We start from the raw sequence: 17209 nt of genomic DNA, 5'->3' as shown, positions 1-17209 counted from the left end.
CCCCAGATGGCCACAACAGCTAGAGCTGGGCTGATCCAAAGCCAGGAGCCAGGAGTTTCTTCCAGGTCTCCCACATGGGTGCAGAGGCCCAAGGACTTGGCCACCATTTTTATTGCTTTCCCAGGCCATAACAGAGGGCTGGAACAGAAGTGGAGCAGCCAGAACTTGAACTGGCACCCATATGGGATGCCAGCACTATGGGTGGTGCCAATAACCACTATGCCAAAGAGCCAGCCCCTGCCCCCCAGGACTGGATATTTTTTTCCCTGTATCAAAGTGCTATTGGGTCTAGCAAACTCTAGATGCGTGTGGAGTAAGGGAGCTAAGAACAAAGGTGATTGCTGGGACTAGTGTACATTCAGCCACCACAGTCCCTCCACCCTGGACCAGTATGACATAATCAGGAAAACCCAAAGCTCCGGAATTCTCCCTAGAGAAAGAAGGCTGAAACTCAAGTCCAAAATTTGGACATTTGGGGAGGCTGCCTGAGATGCTAGCTTCAGTCTTTCTTGATGGCTGGGTCCTACTGACAACAGCAGCAACATAAGACATGGTCAGTGTGCTATTGCTCCAGAGGACCCATATAGTATGACAGATGGACAATAGAGTTAGCAAGAGATTACAAACTACTGGGGGAAAAGATTGGCAAGTCCTTCTAATGAGGAATTTAGATGCCTAAGTCCAGATAAAATACTTACACAGAGAATATTTGGATGGCCATCAGAAAATCTAGCCAGGGTGATTGGTGAGGGTCTCCTTCTATGTGAAGCCAATCTATAAACTGTAAGTATGCCCCCTCCTATACTGCTGATTGCAAGTGTCTGTGCACATTCATCCACGCCTGTAGCAACATGCACAGCCTGCCCAATACTCCTTGTGTTTAGAGCTGGCTTCACAGAGGCACACAGTTCCACTGGTTCCAATCACAGGGCATGGGCACGTGATGCAGGGTGTGACTCATTTTCTGTACAATTTTGTTGGCTTTGTCTGTGTGGTTGTATAAAGGAAAGCCAAGCTTGTCCAGAGCCTCGATCTGAATGCAGATGAGGTAGGAGATGAGGCCCTGGTCTCGGTACTCAGGCACAGTGCCTCCCATCCTCACCTCTCCAGTGTGGTCCATCAGGGACCAGGACACAGGGCTCCCCTCAGGTCCCAGCAGACAGAAGCTGGGGAAGTTCCGGATACAACGCTCTATGAATCTCTGGCTCCTCTCATTGCCACCAAAATGCCAGAATTTATTTACCAAGGCAGCATGGACAACACCCAGGGATGAACACTTAAACATCTCTTGATTACTGTGGAGAGAAAGAGAAAATGATAGCTTATCATGTCACATATACTGTGAAGGATTCAAGTTGTTTCCCCCAAAATTGTTTTAAGAGGAAATAGGAGCACAGATGAAAGTCTGGTCTCTGCAGCCAGATTGCCTGGATTTGAAATCTGATTGACTATGTGATCTTGAGCAGGTAATTCCAGTCTTTCTGTCTTTACTTCCTCTTGCAAAATATGAGAATATTAGCATCACTTCTGTCAAAAGACAGATATAAATATAAGCCATCGCACTACAAGTACCTAGGAAAATGTCACACCAACAATAATTCCATAATACTCAAGTTCCATTCTTCATATTGTGATGAATCATGTAAGATGGGGCAAGTGACATCATGCTAATTATATAGATGAGAAAAATGGTTAAAAATTAAAATAAACAAATGCCCCATAGTACATGCTAGCAAAAAGAAAAGTCAGAATCACTGTGTCAGAGTGTCCTTGGACCACTCTGTTGAAAAAATGGGAAAGCTGAGCGGCTGAGGGGGCAGTAATGTGGAGTGCAGATAATCTTAGTTAAGGGATGCTAAAGTTTGAAGCCTCCTACAGTGGGGTAAAGGAGCAACAGGAGGCATTTTGGAAAGAGTCCAGAATGTGGAATTAGGTCTACACTCAAGGCCCAGGTGTGCCCTTAGTCATTCATAGTGATAGAGCCAATTCAACATCAGAGCACGCTTTCCGGCAGCAAAATGAGATAATATCTCTTACCCTATCTATCTCACAAGGTTGACAAGGGAATCCAATGAGATTTAATGTGCTTTACCGTCTAAATAGAAGTCTTCTAGAATTATTAAGAGACTCTAAATATTGAGATTTCCATATAAATTCTGTCATCAGTTTTCAATTCTACTCAGTCATAGACTAAACATCAATGGGTGAGAAGAAATTAATCATTTGTTTAATTTTCTTTATTGGAAAATTTTTTCTCTGTGAGGTTAATTCATTAAATGAATATTTATTAAGCATTTACTATGTGCCCGACACTGTTGTAGATATTGAAGGTCTATTTGTGAATATTATAGACAGGCTCCAGTCTCTGTTGGGTTTCAAATATTGTGAAAAGTATTCAAGCAACAAACACATTATATCAACACACATTATCTGAAAACAGCATGTGAGAAGTGTAATAAAGTAAATAAAAATTGGGCTTCATGGTACAGAATTATGGGGAGGGGTAGTTATAGGTAAGATGTTCTGAAAAGAACCATCAAAGGAAATGAAATTTGAGAATATTCAGGGTAAAAAGAGAAAAGCATGTGGCAATGAGAGGGAAGAATATTCTATGCATAGAAAAAGCAAATGCGATGGTCCAAGATGTGTGGATCCGTGAGAACCAAATGGCACAAAGTGAGCAAGGACAACATGAAGTCCAAGAAGTCCTGTGTGCAGATTTTCTGGAGCTTTCAAGGACCCAGAGGAGTTTGGGTTTTATTCTACATGAGTGGGAAAACATTTGTGGCTTTTAAACAGTGATTGGTATAATCCACATTACACTTTGGAAATTGACAGAGATTGGGAGACTCCTTCAAGAGTGAAAGATATCAGCAGTGCATAATATCTTTATCAAACTCACATAGCCTGGGCCGGCACTATGGTTCACTTGATTAATCCTCTGCCTATGGCGCTGGCATCCCATATGGGCACCAGGTTCTAGTCCTGGTTGCTCCTCTTCCAGTCCAGCTCTCTGCTGTGGCCCAGAAAGGCAGTGGAGGATGGCCCAAGTGCTTGGGCTCCTGCACCTGCATGGGAGACCAGGAGGAAGCACCTGGCTCCTGGCTTCGGATCAGCATAGCTCTGGCTGTAGCAGCCATTTGGGGGGTGAACCAACGGGAGGAAGACCTTTGTCTCTCTCTCTCACTGTCTAACTATCTGTCAAATTTTAAAAAATGAAAAAAAAAAAAAACTCACATAGCCTTGGGTCTGACAGGTTGAGGAGAGAGGTTCATCGTCTCCAGCAGCAAAGGGACCAGTTTCTTGGCTGTGTTAGGCATCATATAAAGAAGACATTGTGTTCTCTTGACCTTGACAGACTTAGCAGCTGCAAGATTTTGTATTACTTCATCTAGGCTGCACTGTGTACCTAGAAGGGAGTAAATTAAGGAGAGAATCACCCGTTTAGTCACTACAAGTGGCCCAATGGATGTAAGCACCATTAGAGTCAGGTTATTTTGCTGCTTCTGTTGCCATCAACTGTTCGATCATGACCAAGCTGCTCCGAGTATATTTTCTCTTTGGCAAAACAAAATTGTACCAGAAATTCTAGCTATATCACTGTGAAATCCAAGAAGTAGAATTTCAAAAAAAGTAGTCAATCTTGTCTGTGCCCACACTATATGCCTAGATATCAATCTAAGATATCTCTTAATCCTTACATTAATTCTGTTTTGAATTCTTTTATTATTCTCATGTTTCTATATAAGGAAACTAAACAATATGTAAGTTAAGTCAATTTTATCAGTATTGCAAAGCAAGTTACAAGCAGAGCAAGGATGACAGCCTTTGGAGTCTGTGCCATAGTCACAGAAGGTGCTGTCTTTGGTGATCTAAGAGGCACTCTGTGCCATAGTCACAGAAGGTGCTGTCTTTGGTGATCTAAGAGGCACTCTATGGCACAACCAGCTGTCATTATTATCCCAGGAATGCATGGACACAGGGAAAGCTTTGCTTTGACACACAGTTGTCTGAAAGGGATCCTAAATATGTCTTTAAAATATATCATGAATCTTCACTAACAAGAAATTACATTTGTTGAAGTTCTTTATATGAATATCCATAGTCTGCACTATTTGAATTCTACTCCACTGAGGAGGTGATGTCAGCTGGCACAGAAATGAGTCCCAGGCTGAGAGCTTGGGGTTTGGCAGAAGGAATTCAAGGTCCCCAGGGAATGTGCTTAGGATGAAAAGTGACCAGGCAGACGTAGACAAAGGAAGTTCCAGCAGCCAGACTACATTCCATCTCCTTACTTTGGATCTGCAAATGTTGCTTCCAGTTGATTATATCTGATGTGGCAAGAAATTCTTGACATTTCTTGGGATCCTTAGAATAGATTTGGTAGGTATTGGTATAGTGATCAAAGTCATCAGTCATCTCCTGTTTGAGAAACGTGAAATAAATCAAATTGCTTGTAGCAAGTGATTGCAATATCTTTGCTTAGTATTTCATTGCACTATTTCTTTTTTTTTCTTTCTTTCTTTCTTTTTTTTTTTTTTTTTTTTTTTGACAGGCAGAGTGGACAGTGAGAGAGAGACAGGGAGAAAGGTCTTCCTTTGCCGTTGGTTCACTCTCCAATGGCTGCCGCGGCTGGCGCACTGCGGCCGGTGCACCACGCTGATCCAAAGCCAGGAACCAGGTGCTTCTCCTGGTCTCCCATGGGGTGCAGGGCCCAAGCACTTGGGCCATCCTCCACTGCACTCCCTGGCCACAGCAGAGAGCTGGCCTGGAAGAGGGGCAACCGGGAAAGAATCTGGTGCCCCGACCAGGACTAGAACCCAGGGTGCCGGCACCGCAGGCGGAGGATTAGTCTAGTGAGCCACGGCGCTGCCCTAAGTTCTTCAACACTTTTTGATATTAACTCTATCAGATATAGATTTGAAAACATTTTCCTCAATCTATAGGTTTCCATTTCATTTTATTGATTGTTTCCTTGGCTGCATGGAGGATTTTTAGTTCAGTGTAGTTCAGTGTATTTATTTGTACTTTTGTGGCCTGAAATTTTGGTGCTATATCCAAAAATATAATTGCCAAAGCTAGTGTTCAGAGTTTGTCCCATTATGATCTATCCTAGGAACATTATATTTGTAGGTCTTACAATGAAGTCTTTTGTCTATTTTGAGTTAATTTTTGCTTGTGGTACAAGGTGAGGTTCCAGGTGTATTCTTCTGTATTTGGAAATCCAATTCACCCACCACCATTTATTAAAGAGGCCACCATTTCCCCATTGTTTCCTCTTGGTACCCTTGTGAAAAATTAGTTGATCCTATACACATATATTTAGATTTATTTCTGGGTTCTCTATTGCCAGTTTGTATGCCAGTACCATAGCATTTGATTACTATATCTTTATTATAATTTTATTTAAAAAAATTTTATTAGTATGAAGAGATCAGATTTTGTGCCTTCCATAGGTACAGTTCCAAGAAAACAACCACACCTCCCTCACTCCCCTGCTCCCCTACAACTGCTTAGCTCTCTTGCCTCTCTGCATCAGTTTTTGCAAATACATATTTTTAATCCACTCTATAGTCACAGGTTTAATTCACAACCAGTCATAAATTTCAACAAGTAAAAAATAGGAAGACCATAGTTTCACATCCAAATAAAGGAAGCACATAAACTCCTTAGACCTGGATGGCTGGGCAATCACTCTGTCTGATTTCAGAGGATCAGAGCTCCCTGACTGCCTGGGGTAGGTCATTGCCAATTAACTTTGTGCAGTTAATATGCCTGCATAGGTGGGAGTTGTAACCATTGTGGGCTAACCCCAGGCATTGATGATCTTGGAAGAGAGGAGGTGAAATTTTGATTACAACAAGTGTGAACACACCTCCCTGATGCTGACAATAGAAGAGATCAACCAGGCCCAACTTGGATGTCACCGTGAATTTTCACCCCACCCTTGAACACTGGCCACACCCAACACATGCCTCTGGATATCCATTGAAAGAGCAGATACTCACTAAGCCAGAGAGGCATAGTTCAAAGATAAAATGCATAGCGGATGGGAGAGGGAGTGGGAGAAGGGATGGCTGCAGTTGGGAGGGAGGTTATGGGGGAAAAAGCCACAACAATGAAAAAGTTGTACTTTGTAAATTTACATGTATCAAAAAAATAATAAAATAAAATAGCTTACTAAGAGCTCTAAAAAAAAAAAAAAAAAGACCCAACAAGTACTTCCACAAATGCAAAAAATAAATGTGGAAATACAAGAATCAAGAACAGGGAAGACAACGTGATTCCCCAAAAGGAACACACTTCATTATTAGAATGTGAAGATGAAGATATTGATGGAATGCCTGAAAGTGAATTCAAAAGAATGATCATATAATTACTCAGAAATGCAGAGAAAAAAATTTATGAGATAAAGAAACCCATACACTAATTGGAAGAAAAATTTTGCTGAGACTGAGATATTGAATAGAACTGAAATATTAGAAATGAGGAATTAATATGCCAAATACAAAATACAGTGGAAAGCCTCAACCACAGACTTGGGAAGACAGAAAAAAGAAAACCTGAGCTAGAAGACAAATTCTTGGAAATATCTCAGTCAGACAAAAAAAAAAAAAAAAGAAAAAACTGAAAATAGTGGTCATGATTTATGGTATACTATCAAACAACCAAACATATGCGTCATAGCAGTTGCTAAAGGCATGGAAACAGAAAACGGACTAGAAGGTCTATTCAGAGAAATGATAGCAGAAAAGTTCCCTACTTTGGAGAAGGAAAAGGAAAAAATCAGAAAAGATCTTCACCCGACACATTATAGCCAACTTTCAACAGTAAAGCATAAACAAAAGATTCTAATAAGTGCGCTAGAGAAATAGTTTCTTTTGTTGTTTTGTGGTTGAGGCTTACATAAACTATCACCTCTCTTCCAGTAATTCTGCTCTATCTCAATTTCTTACAATTATCTCACAAGAACAATTTCTTAAAACAATAACATAGATGTTTTTCTATGCTTTAACATATTTTCATGCCATGTTGTAATTTATATCCTTATTTTTGTTTTCCTCCAGACTGTGAGCTTCCTGGGGCCAGAGATTATCATTAATGATCTGTCTCTGTTTCCCCTGCATTAATACTATTGATAGGGACATTATAGCACACAGAAAAAAAAAGATCACAGCATCACCTTTATTATACTTCTAGCAACTTACCTGCTCTTGAGGACAGACAATCAATGTATTAAAATCAGGCCACTTGTCCACCAAGGCCTTTAGATTGAATGGGTTTCCATGATACATGTGGAAGATAGTTCCATAAGCCTATGAAATTTAAACAAAGTGGGAGGATTAGCACATTATGCAGGGACTGTAAAACACCTTGTGTTTGACCAGGCTTACATCTGTGAAATTAGGGCAAATAGCTGATAGATCATAGAGTCCTCAAATTGTCCTCAGATTCTATTTTATTACATCAAATGGAAATAGGTTTTTGGATCAAACCACGAGAGTATTATACAAATAAATAAAGTTCATAATTCCTATAAGTGAAATGAACAAATTAAAAGCATCACATAGTACTCTATAAATATGTACAATTTAATGAATCAGTTAAAAGAAGAAAACAAACAAATGATCCACTCTTACATTGTATAACTTAGTATGTCTTCCCACTACTTCCATTTATTTACATATACACCCAATTCTGTAAACAATGAGATTATCTAAAATATGTTATTTAAAATCTACCTTTTCTCACACACACTTTGGGCATAGTTATATGTCTACATAATCATGCTTAATGATTACATAATATTAATTATGTTAACGTATTCTGACTCAATTTTCTACCTTCAATTGCCTGTCATTTCTATTTTGTCTAACATTTAGTTTAGGTTACTTTTTCAAAGAGCATTTTTGGTATACATCTTTGTAGCTATGCCTGTTGTTCCAAATTTTAGATGAAGAATTTTAGAAGAATTCTGGACCAAAGGTCAGTATGTATTTATCCAGATTACCTTCTGGAAAGGTTGAATCAGATCCTGCCTATCTAAAAACTAGAAAGAACATAGTATTAAAGCTATAAGTCTGGTGATGAAAGTCCTTTGTGGTTTGATGAAATATTTATGAAATGTTTGTTAATCTCTTATCAGGCATGTTATTATTTAGGAAGAACAAATTAAACATTAATGTGTAAGTTTAGTTAATTTTGCAACTCTGAAAAAATGTTCACTGTTATAAAACATACTTGATGGAAGGACACAGGAAATGTTTCCTAAGTTATCACACAGCAAAGAACATACTGTATTCAAATGTTAGCATTGCTACTCACTCTTGGTGTGATGCTAGTCAAGTCACATAAAAGCTTTCATTTATCCCTTAGTTGCAAGGTAATAATATACCCACCTTGCATCAAGGCAATGAAAACTAAATGCCATATGACAAAAGTGAGTGCCTGCACAGATGCCAAGTGGATGCTACCATCTCCTTTCCACTCTTCTGTGCAGCTGCTGGGCCTTTTTCTCCCCAAAATGCTGCATTCTTACCTTTAGGGACTCAGGAAGGCTCTTTCTCAAGGACTTTTCCAGCATCTGCAGCAACTGTGGTTTCTGCAAATGGATCATCTCGGCAGGTACCTTAGGTTAAAGAGAGGATCAAGATAGCAAAGAATAAGAGCAACCGGAAGACATTTGGATAGTTTGTTGTTTTAGCCACTAGCCTGGCCTCCATTTCTGGTGGTTCACTGGTTCCCCATTAACTAAATTTCCAAATTTCTCACTACTTCCAACAAAACTTAAGACTGGTTTAAGTACAAGTGCTTTCCTCTGAAATTATTTTTCGTATAATTTTTTAACTTTTTAAAATATTTCTATATTTTTATTATTTATTTATGGTTCACCTCACAGATGGCCACAAAAGCCACGACTTGGCCAAGCAGAGCCAGGAACCAAGAGTTTCATCTGTGTCTCCCATTTGGGTGGAAGAGGCCCAAGCACTTGGGCCATCTTCTGCTGCTTTTCCCAGGCCATTAGCAGGGAGCTGGTTCAGAAGTAGAGCAGCTGGGACGTGAACCAGTGCCCATATGGGATGCTGGCATCACAGGTGGCAGCCTTATCAGCTATGCCACAACGTCGGCCCCTGGAATTTCATTTTTTGTTTTTATGCCACCAAGAACTTCAATAATTAAGGATGTACTGATATTAACAATCTCTGAGCATGCATGAGCATATTTTGAGATTAATTTCTATTCTTGACAAGCCTCACTGTGCCACTTATAAGCTGACTGTCATTGGACAAGTTATTTAATATCATCACCTTGGTTTCATGATCTGTAGAGGGTAATGACTATAGTTTCTTTTCCAGAGAGTAGTTGAGACAAACAAACCAATACATGAAAGGTAGGTTTTTTTGCTGTTGTTCTATTTTTGCTTTTAAATAATTTTTAGTTGTTCAAGAGAATAGATTTCATGTATTTCATAGATATAGTACTATGAAGATAACCACAAATCCTACCCTCCCCTAAGCCTCCTTCCTTCCTTCTCTTTTTTTCCTTTAATTTCTGCAATAACATAATTTCAATTTACTTTATAATCACAGGTTTAATGCACATTTAACCATAATGTTTAACAAGTAAAAAATAGAAAAATCACTATTATAAAGGAGTGTAGATAAGGGCTATAAACAATAATCAAATCATAAGATATCAGTTTCATTCTTATATATTTTTAGTATTCTGTGTTAACTACCACATATATTTGTCTTTTGGGGACTGGCTTATTTCACTAAGTATAATGGTCTTCCATTGCATCCACTTTGTTGCCAAAAACAGGATTTCATCCTTTTTTACAGCTGAGTACTTTTCCATATCACATATATACCACATTTTCTTTATCCAGTCATCAATAGATGGATATCTGGGTTGATTCCATATCTTAGCTATGGTGAATTGAGCTGCAATAAACAGGGGGGTACAGATCACTCTTTCATATGCTGATTTGATTTCCTTTGAGTAAATTCTCAGGAGTGGGAACATTGGATCATACTGTCTATGGAAGATGTTTTGAAAGCATATGAGATGCGGTAAGCACTTAATGATTGTGATTGCTACTACTCTTTTTTTTTTTTTTTTTTTTTTTTTGACAGGCAGAGAGAGAGAGAGAAAGGTCTTCCTTCCGTTGGTTCACCCCCTAGTGGCCACTGCGGCTGGCGTGCTGCTGCCGGCACACCACACTGATCCAAAGCCAGGAGCCAGGTGCTTCTCCTGGTCTCCCATGGGGTGCAGGGCCCAAGCACTTGGGCCATCCTCCACTGCACTCCCGGGCCACAGCAGAGAGCTGGCCTGGAAGAGGGGCAACCAGGACAGAATCTGGCGCCCCAACCGGGACTAGAACCCAGGGTGCAGGCGCTGCAGGCGGAGGATTAGCCTATTGAGCCGTGGCGCTGGCCTACTCTTTTTTTTATTATTGTCATTAGCAGAAGAACTAGTCAGCCCATATTGCATTTAAAAAAAAAAAGACCCACCAAGTATCCTTTCCTATGCATTACAATGTGCTGTGGATTTGAAACAAGGTAAGAAGGATTAAATGGGAGTAATACATGTAATGTGGTATACCACAAATGAGAACTCTAAGTCTTTGGCCTAATGCCTAGCTTTAGTAGCATTCTATATATGTCAGTAATTTTTAACAATTGTCAGCATTACAAGCAAAGCATATGTTTTCTTGTTGCTAGGGCCAAAAACAAAACAAAAACAGAAAATTCTTTTCCTGTGAGTCCCCAATATTAGGAACCTAACAATGATGCAGTGCAGTATTTCCAAGCTTGATTACGTGTAATGGAAACCTGAGAAATGAAGAAAATGAGAAAAGTAAAGGAAATGCAGGCTTTATATGACTTGACCAGATGCACATCGATAGTGAGAAGCAATTGAGATATTTGAATCCTGTATGGCCTTTGATGGCAGGGACCAATCACTGAAGACATCACCTGCTGCCTCGTAAGCAGCAGGAAGCTGGATTTGAGAGTAGAGGTAGGACTCAAACACAGGCGCTCTGAAATGGGATACAGGAATCCAAACCAGGGATGTAATCACCACCAAACATCTATCCCATACATTCTTGAGACTAGTTTTCACTCAGAAGATCCATGTTATTCCTATGTGTCGTTCATTTTAATTGTTGACTATTGTTACATGGCACAGATATATCAGAGACTGTTTACCCATTGCCAGTTGAATGACACTTGGTTGTTTCTAGATTTGGTGATTATGAACAAAGTTGCCACCAAAAATCCACATACAAATCTTTGTGTGCCGGTATGCTTTTAATAATATTGAAGTGCATTTCCAGAGTCATATGCTAACTGTATGTTTAACTTTTTAAGAAATTGTCTGTTCTACATTCTCATTGTATTGTATGAGAGTTCCATTTGCTCCACATTATCTCCAACACAGCTACAGATAATTCTTCTCATGCAGCCATAGTCAAGAATCATTGAGAGAGGTAGGGCAAATTCTCCAACAGTACCTTTCCAATATGTGTGGCAAGAATATTCATAAAGCTACTTTGCAAAACAAAACAAAAGGCTAAGGACAAAGTGTTTTCCATTAGATGCAATTCTCTGAAGAATTCATGGTGCTTCTGCCTTGCGGCGCCGGCACACTGGGTTCTAGTCCCGGTCGGGGCACCGGATTCTGTCCCGGTTGCCCCTCTTCCAGGCCAGCTCTCTGCTGTGGCCAGGGAGTGCAGTGGAGGATGGCCCAAGTTCTTGGGCCCTGCACCCCATGGGAGACCAAGATAAGTACCTGGCTCCTGCCATCGGATCAGTGCGGTGCGCTGGCCGCAGCGCGCCAACCGCGGCGGCCATTGGAGGGTGAACCAACGGCAAAAGGAAGACCTTTCTCTCTGTCTCTCTCTCTCTCACTGTCCACTCTGCCTGTCAAAAAAAATAAATAAATAAATTTAAAAAATAATAAAAAATTTAAAAAAAAAAGAATTCATGGTGCTAAACTTAACTTAACTTAACCCAAGGCCTGTGACTCTGGGAAACAAAGAGGTTAGAGAAATCCCTCCAGCCCCTCTCTGAAGTGGCCTTCTGCAAGGACCACACCCTCCCCACATGACTTTGACAGGACTCACACATGTTCTTTTTTATCTATGACAAGGTCAAAGAATGAGATTCTCCAAATTCCCACTCTTTGTCTCATAGAGTAGTGGGCCCGTTAGCCCTCATGAGTAAACAAAGATGGATGGTCTCTCCTGCCCCTCCCCAAAGCTGAGTCAGCATTAATCTCTGCTCAGTAACCACTACCAGGAAAATTAAAATTTCAGGTAAAAGATTTTTTGGTCTACTATTATCAGTATCGCCATCCTGTCATCCCACCCCCTCCATACTGTGTTCTCTCCATCCCTGTTTCTTCACTAAGAATGGTTAACTACACTGTTGATCCTCACTGACCCATTGGAACAAAGTGCTTGTTAGCCAACCTGCTTAAACTTTAGTTACCTTTTCTCCTCCCCCTCAGGACTCTGAACTTTGGCTCATTTTCATCCTTGGCTAAAACTGGCATGCAGAAAGATTTTCTTTTCTATGAAGAAAAACACTGCATACACTTGCTTACCTCCCCCTATAAAAGAACAGATCTTATCTTCCCAACCTTTCAGATATCTGTCTATTAATCTAGAAATTCTCCATATTGAAATTCTCCTTCTTCCTGTTATTTTTCTAACTCTGACAAGACTTTTAAATGAAATTTGCCATGACCTAAGACTGGGTCTCCTTTATTTAAAAATAAACTGATATAGTTTCAATATTAAATTCACTTTTGTAATCAGTGTAGAAACCAAGCATCAATCCTTATTCATTCATCCATCCTGATTCTTGCATTCAGTAAATCAAGATTGAGAACTTGCTGCAGTGACTTTGTAAGGTGTCACCTTGGTTAGCCTGAACAACATTTCCTGGAATTCTTTTCCCCAAGAGTGATTGCTTTGGGAGGTTTGGGGGAGGGGAGAATTGAAACAGCAGCTATATTTGCAGTTCACCTCAGTTTCTCTTTCACCCGGCCACTTGTATTGTCCAACTTCACAATAGAGGAATGTATGAAGACACTCATTCGACCAAGGCCAGAGTCAGCAGGGATGGGCATGGTTTCAATCTATCTCTGTTTGCTCTTTCCCACTTTAATTCCATCTTCCCTTCCCCACCGTTTCCCATGTGTACTTCAATCTCCAGAATCAAACTTGAAGGAATAACCTTATAAAACTGTTGAAGTAGACTACATAGTTGCATAAGATTGAATCCCTATTACAGGTTTCTTGCTTCTGCATCTCTGTTAGGATCTCTACTGATGCACTTTCCCTGAACAACTCTCTGAGGAATTGTGAGCTCAGAATAAACTATCATCAACATGTTAATAAGGGAAATTAATCAGTCAGATAACTAGTAAACACCACACAGAAAGGACTAAATTTTTTTACATATTTGCAAAGCAGTGCTATAGATTTTATGAAATTTCAAAGGAGCCTTTTTGGTATGAAACATTTTCATGTGGTCTAAAATATATCATGGGGTGGATATTTGGTACTGTTGTTAAGATGGCTTGGGACACCACATCCTATGTCAGAATGCCTGGATACAGGTTCCAGCTCTGCTTCCAATTGTAGCTTCCTGTTATATCTCATACCCTCAGAGAGAGCAAACAATGGCCTGTGTGCTTGAGTCCCTGCCACCCACATGAGAGAAATAGATTGGCTTCCAGACTCCCAGCTTTGGCCTAGCCCAGCCCTGTTGTAGGCAGGGAGTAAACCAGTAGATACATTTATCTCTCTCTCTCTCCCTCTCCCTCTCCTTCTCCCTCTCTCTCTCCCTCCACATTTCTCTGCCTTTCCAAATGGAATGCTGACATCACAGGAGGAGGCTTGACCTACTATGCCACAATGCCAGTCCCAATAAAATTAATTTTTCTGGGGGCAATGTCTGTGATGTCCACTTCCTCATATGGGCACCTTATAAGCATGTCCTGGCTACTCCACTTCCAATTCAGCTCCCTGCTAATAGCCTGGGAAAAGCAGAGGAAGATAGCTCAAGGGCTTGAGCTCTGGATGAAGCTCCTGGCTCCCAGCTTTGACCTGGCCCAGCACTGGCCATTGTAGCCATCTGGGGAGTGTACCAGTGCATGGAGGATTCTCTCTCTCTCTCTCTCTCTCTCTCTCTCTCTCTCTCTCTCTCTCCCTCTCCCTCTCCCTCTCCCTCTCTCTCTCTGTAACTGTGACTTTCAAAATAAATATTTTTATAAAGATTGCATTTTTCACTCATTTTGTCAAATTGGAATTATCAGGAGAATTGGTGGACTAAATACAATGGCAAGAGTTCTGCCTAAGCTCTGTGAGATTTCACAAGAGGGAGGTGTTACTTCTATGTGGAAGCTTACAGAGTTCCCAAAGAAACCTGGAGTGGAACGGGTCATGGAAGAGAGAATGGTGTTAAGGGGTAGATGACCTGTCACACTCCTGGTGAACACTATCTGTCTCTGTGTTAGGAACTGTGGAGAAAAGTCATCTTGTTAGACTTGATGGGACACAAATTTTAGATTTGAAATATCCTGTCTACCTCAGGAGCAAGTCACTGTTGTCCAAACTGAATTACCTCTCTTCTACTTCCTGCTTCCCTAAGTGTTTCCTGATCATATGCTGATGATTGTTTAAATGATGCCTTGCCTATCATCAGTGTCCGTGAACTTGGTTTATCAACATTGGGGCACTAACTTCAGCAGAGTCTCTAATCACTTTGGCTTCCCAATTCTCTAGTCACTGTGTTCAGAGCCTTTTGCTCTTTAGTTTCCAACACTGATATTTTGGAATGATCATTAGACTCTGCACCTGGAGAATTTGTGCTGAAATTTATTTTTATTGGCTTGTTATAAAAAATCCCACTAGATTTTTTGCTCTTGTTGTTTTAACATGTTGAGGAATGCTTGGTCTACTAACTGCTTTGAGTTTTCCATGTGTTTACCCTGAATCAGGTTTGTTTTTGTTTTGTTTTGTTTTTGTCATCAGTCTTCAGGTAACACTATGCCTTTCATTTGACCCGTATTTTCTTTTATATTTTAAGAGGAGAAAAGTGTCAATCATAACGACTGAGGCAGTCATTGTATCCTGATGGTAGCTGCAAGGGGCAGCATCTTCACTTGTGGAGATTCACTTGGTTTCTGTAAATTGCTTTCTTTAAAAATCATCAGAGGGGCCTGTGCTATGGCATAGCAAGTAAAGCCACCACCTGCAGTGCAGGCATCCCATATGGGCACTGGTTCGAGACCCGGCTGCTCCTCTTCTGATCCAGCTCTCTGCCATGGCCTGAGAAAACAGTGGAAGATGGACCAAGTGCTTGGGCCCCTGCACCCACGTGGGAGAGCTGGGAAAAGTTCCTGACTCCTGGCTTTGGATTGGCCCAGCTTCAGCCATTGTAGCCATTTGGAGAATGAACCAGGAGATGGAAGATCTCTTTCTGCCTCTGCCTCTCTATAACTCTACCTTTCAAATAAAATAAATAAATCTTTAAAAAAAATCATCAGAGTCTGGTATATTAGTCTCAACTGTTCCTCTTCCACAGAACACCCCGTCAGCACAGGATCTGCTGTAACACCTTTGGCTTTTCTTTATTTTACACTCTACTGCTACACTATCTTCAAAATTCAGTTTTGATTGTTTCATCAAAGTTCTACTGGAATATCAGTTTTTCCTTATCTGTTCCCTCCATTGTCCCTCAATCCAAGAAAATAAGGCATTCTTTTTTCCTACACTCCCCTAGAATTATGTACATACTTCAATCATGTAATTTGCTACAGTAGATTACACTTTGCCCTCTGTGCAGGTCCTCAAGTTATATATTCATTTATTCCCACACTGTGTCACATTTAAAAACTCAATAAATGTCTGTTTAATGATTGCATGTAAGAGTTCTTTGAATTGAAATAAAGACTTAGTCATGTCACTTAAACACAACAAAGGTTTATGCATTCACACACGTCAGATATGGTCCGAATGCTGATGTCCCCCAGAATTCATATGTTGAAATCATAATCCCTGGGGTGATAATACCAAGCCTTTTGGGATCAGGTCATGAGGGCCTTTTTTTTTATAAAGAATTATTTTATTTATTTGAAAAACAGAGTTACAAAGAAAAGTAGAGCCAGAGAGAGAGAGAGAGAGAGAGAGAGAGAGAGAGAGAGGTCTTCCATTCTGCTGGTTCACTCCCCAAATGACCAATGGCCAGAGCTGAGCTGATGCAAAGCCAGGAGCCAGGAGCCAGGAGCTTCCTCCAGGTCTCCCATGAGGGTTCAGGGGCCCAAGGGCTCGGACCATTTTCCACTGCTTTCCCAGGCCATAGCAGAGAGCTGGATCGGAAGTGGAGCAGCCGGGACTCAAATTGGTGACCATATGGGATGCTGGCGTTGCAAGCTGGGACTTTAACCCACTGTGCCACAGCACCAGCCCCCATGAGGGCCTTTTCCACCAGGTGAGGTTGCAGCAGAAAATAACCATCTCTAATCAGGAGATGGGTCCTCACCAGACAACGACTCTGCCAATGTCTTCATATTGGACTTCTTAGCCCCCAAGAACTGTCAGAAATAAATTTCTGTTTTTGATAAGCCACCCAGTTTGCGGGGTTTTGTTATAGCACAGTGGATGAAAACAAAATACCTACAGAAAGTCAGCTATATATTGCATATTGCATATGGGAATTTGTATCAGATACTTCTTTAAGCATACTATTCTGTATACAGTAAGTACCTGATAAAAGTATACAGTAGGTGCCTAATAAAGAAGAGATTTCTTTTACTCAGCATAATTCTTAGCAAACATAAACTCAATAATTCTTATCCAGATCCTACAGGAACATTTTGATTCATCCCACTTTAATGGGGAAAGCAAAAGGAGATAAGAGGTCCCAGAATATAATTCTCCTCTGGTCTCACCTGCAAAGCTGTCTTCTCATTCAGTCTCTGCACAAGTCCCTAGGAAAACACAGGAGGAGGCAGCGGACTACTGCGGAAGATGAGCTACCTCAGTAGGTACAGTGATCTTGAAGGGTGTACTTTGATCCTTGATCCTTGATCCATGCTCTCCAGAAATCTCTGAACTTAGTGGAACACCTGCACTAAGCCGCTCAGCCTTTGGACAGCAGGGGGCGCGCTCAAGCCTCTCCCCTCATCCCCT

The 17209-nt window shown here is 40.8% G+C and overlaps 1 protein-coding gene across 1 annotated transcript; it reads right to left on the bottom strand.

Annotated features, from left to right (window-relative positions):
- Positions 1-824: 824 nt before the first annotated feature.
- On the bottom strand, positions 825-17117 carry LOC133764198 (glycine N-phenylacetyltransferase-like). Its single transcript, XM_062197873.1, has 6 exons — positions 16969-17117; positions 8540-8629; positions 7209-7316; positions 4296-4422; positions 3238-3409; positions 825-1295 (listed from the first exon to the last, which is right to left on the bottom strand). Exons 2-6 carry the CDS (start codon positions 8615-8617, stop codon positions 893-895), a joined length of 888 nt encoding a protein of 295 aa, XP_062053857.1. The 5' UTR covers positions 8618-8629; positions 16969-17117; the 3' UTR covers positions 825-892.
- Positions 17118-17209: the final 92 nt, after the last annotated feature.

Source organism: Lepus europaeus, chromosome 7, assembly GCF_033115175.1.
Source record: "Lepus europaeus isolate LE1 chromosome 7, mLepTim1.pri, whole genome shotgun sequence".
Taxonomy (NCBI): domain Eukaryota; kingdom Metazoa; phylum Chordata; class Mammalia; order Lagomorpha; family Leporidae; genus Lepus; species Lepus europaeus.
The sequence above is the reverse complement of the archived record's forward strand: the minus strand, read 5'-3'. Positions and strand labels throughout refer to the sequence as shown.

What these genes read in the sequence shown, in the direction of transcription:
- LOC133764198 (XM_062197873.1), bottom strand. Translation starts at nt 8,617, where the DNA reads ATGATCCATTTGCAGAAACCACAGTTGCTGCAGATGCTGGAAAAGTCC. An exon ending in GCCTTCCTGAGTCCCTAAAG is followed by an intron (nt 7,317 to 8,539) that starts GTAAGAATGCAG and finishes TAAATTTCATAG; the next exon opens with GCTTATGGAACTATCTTCCA. An exon ending in CCTGTCAGACCCAAGGCTAT is followed by an intron (nt 1,296 to 3,237) that starts GTGAGTTTTTTT and finishes TTCTCTCCACAG; the next exon opens with TAATCAAGAGATGTTTAAGT.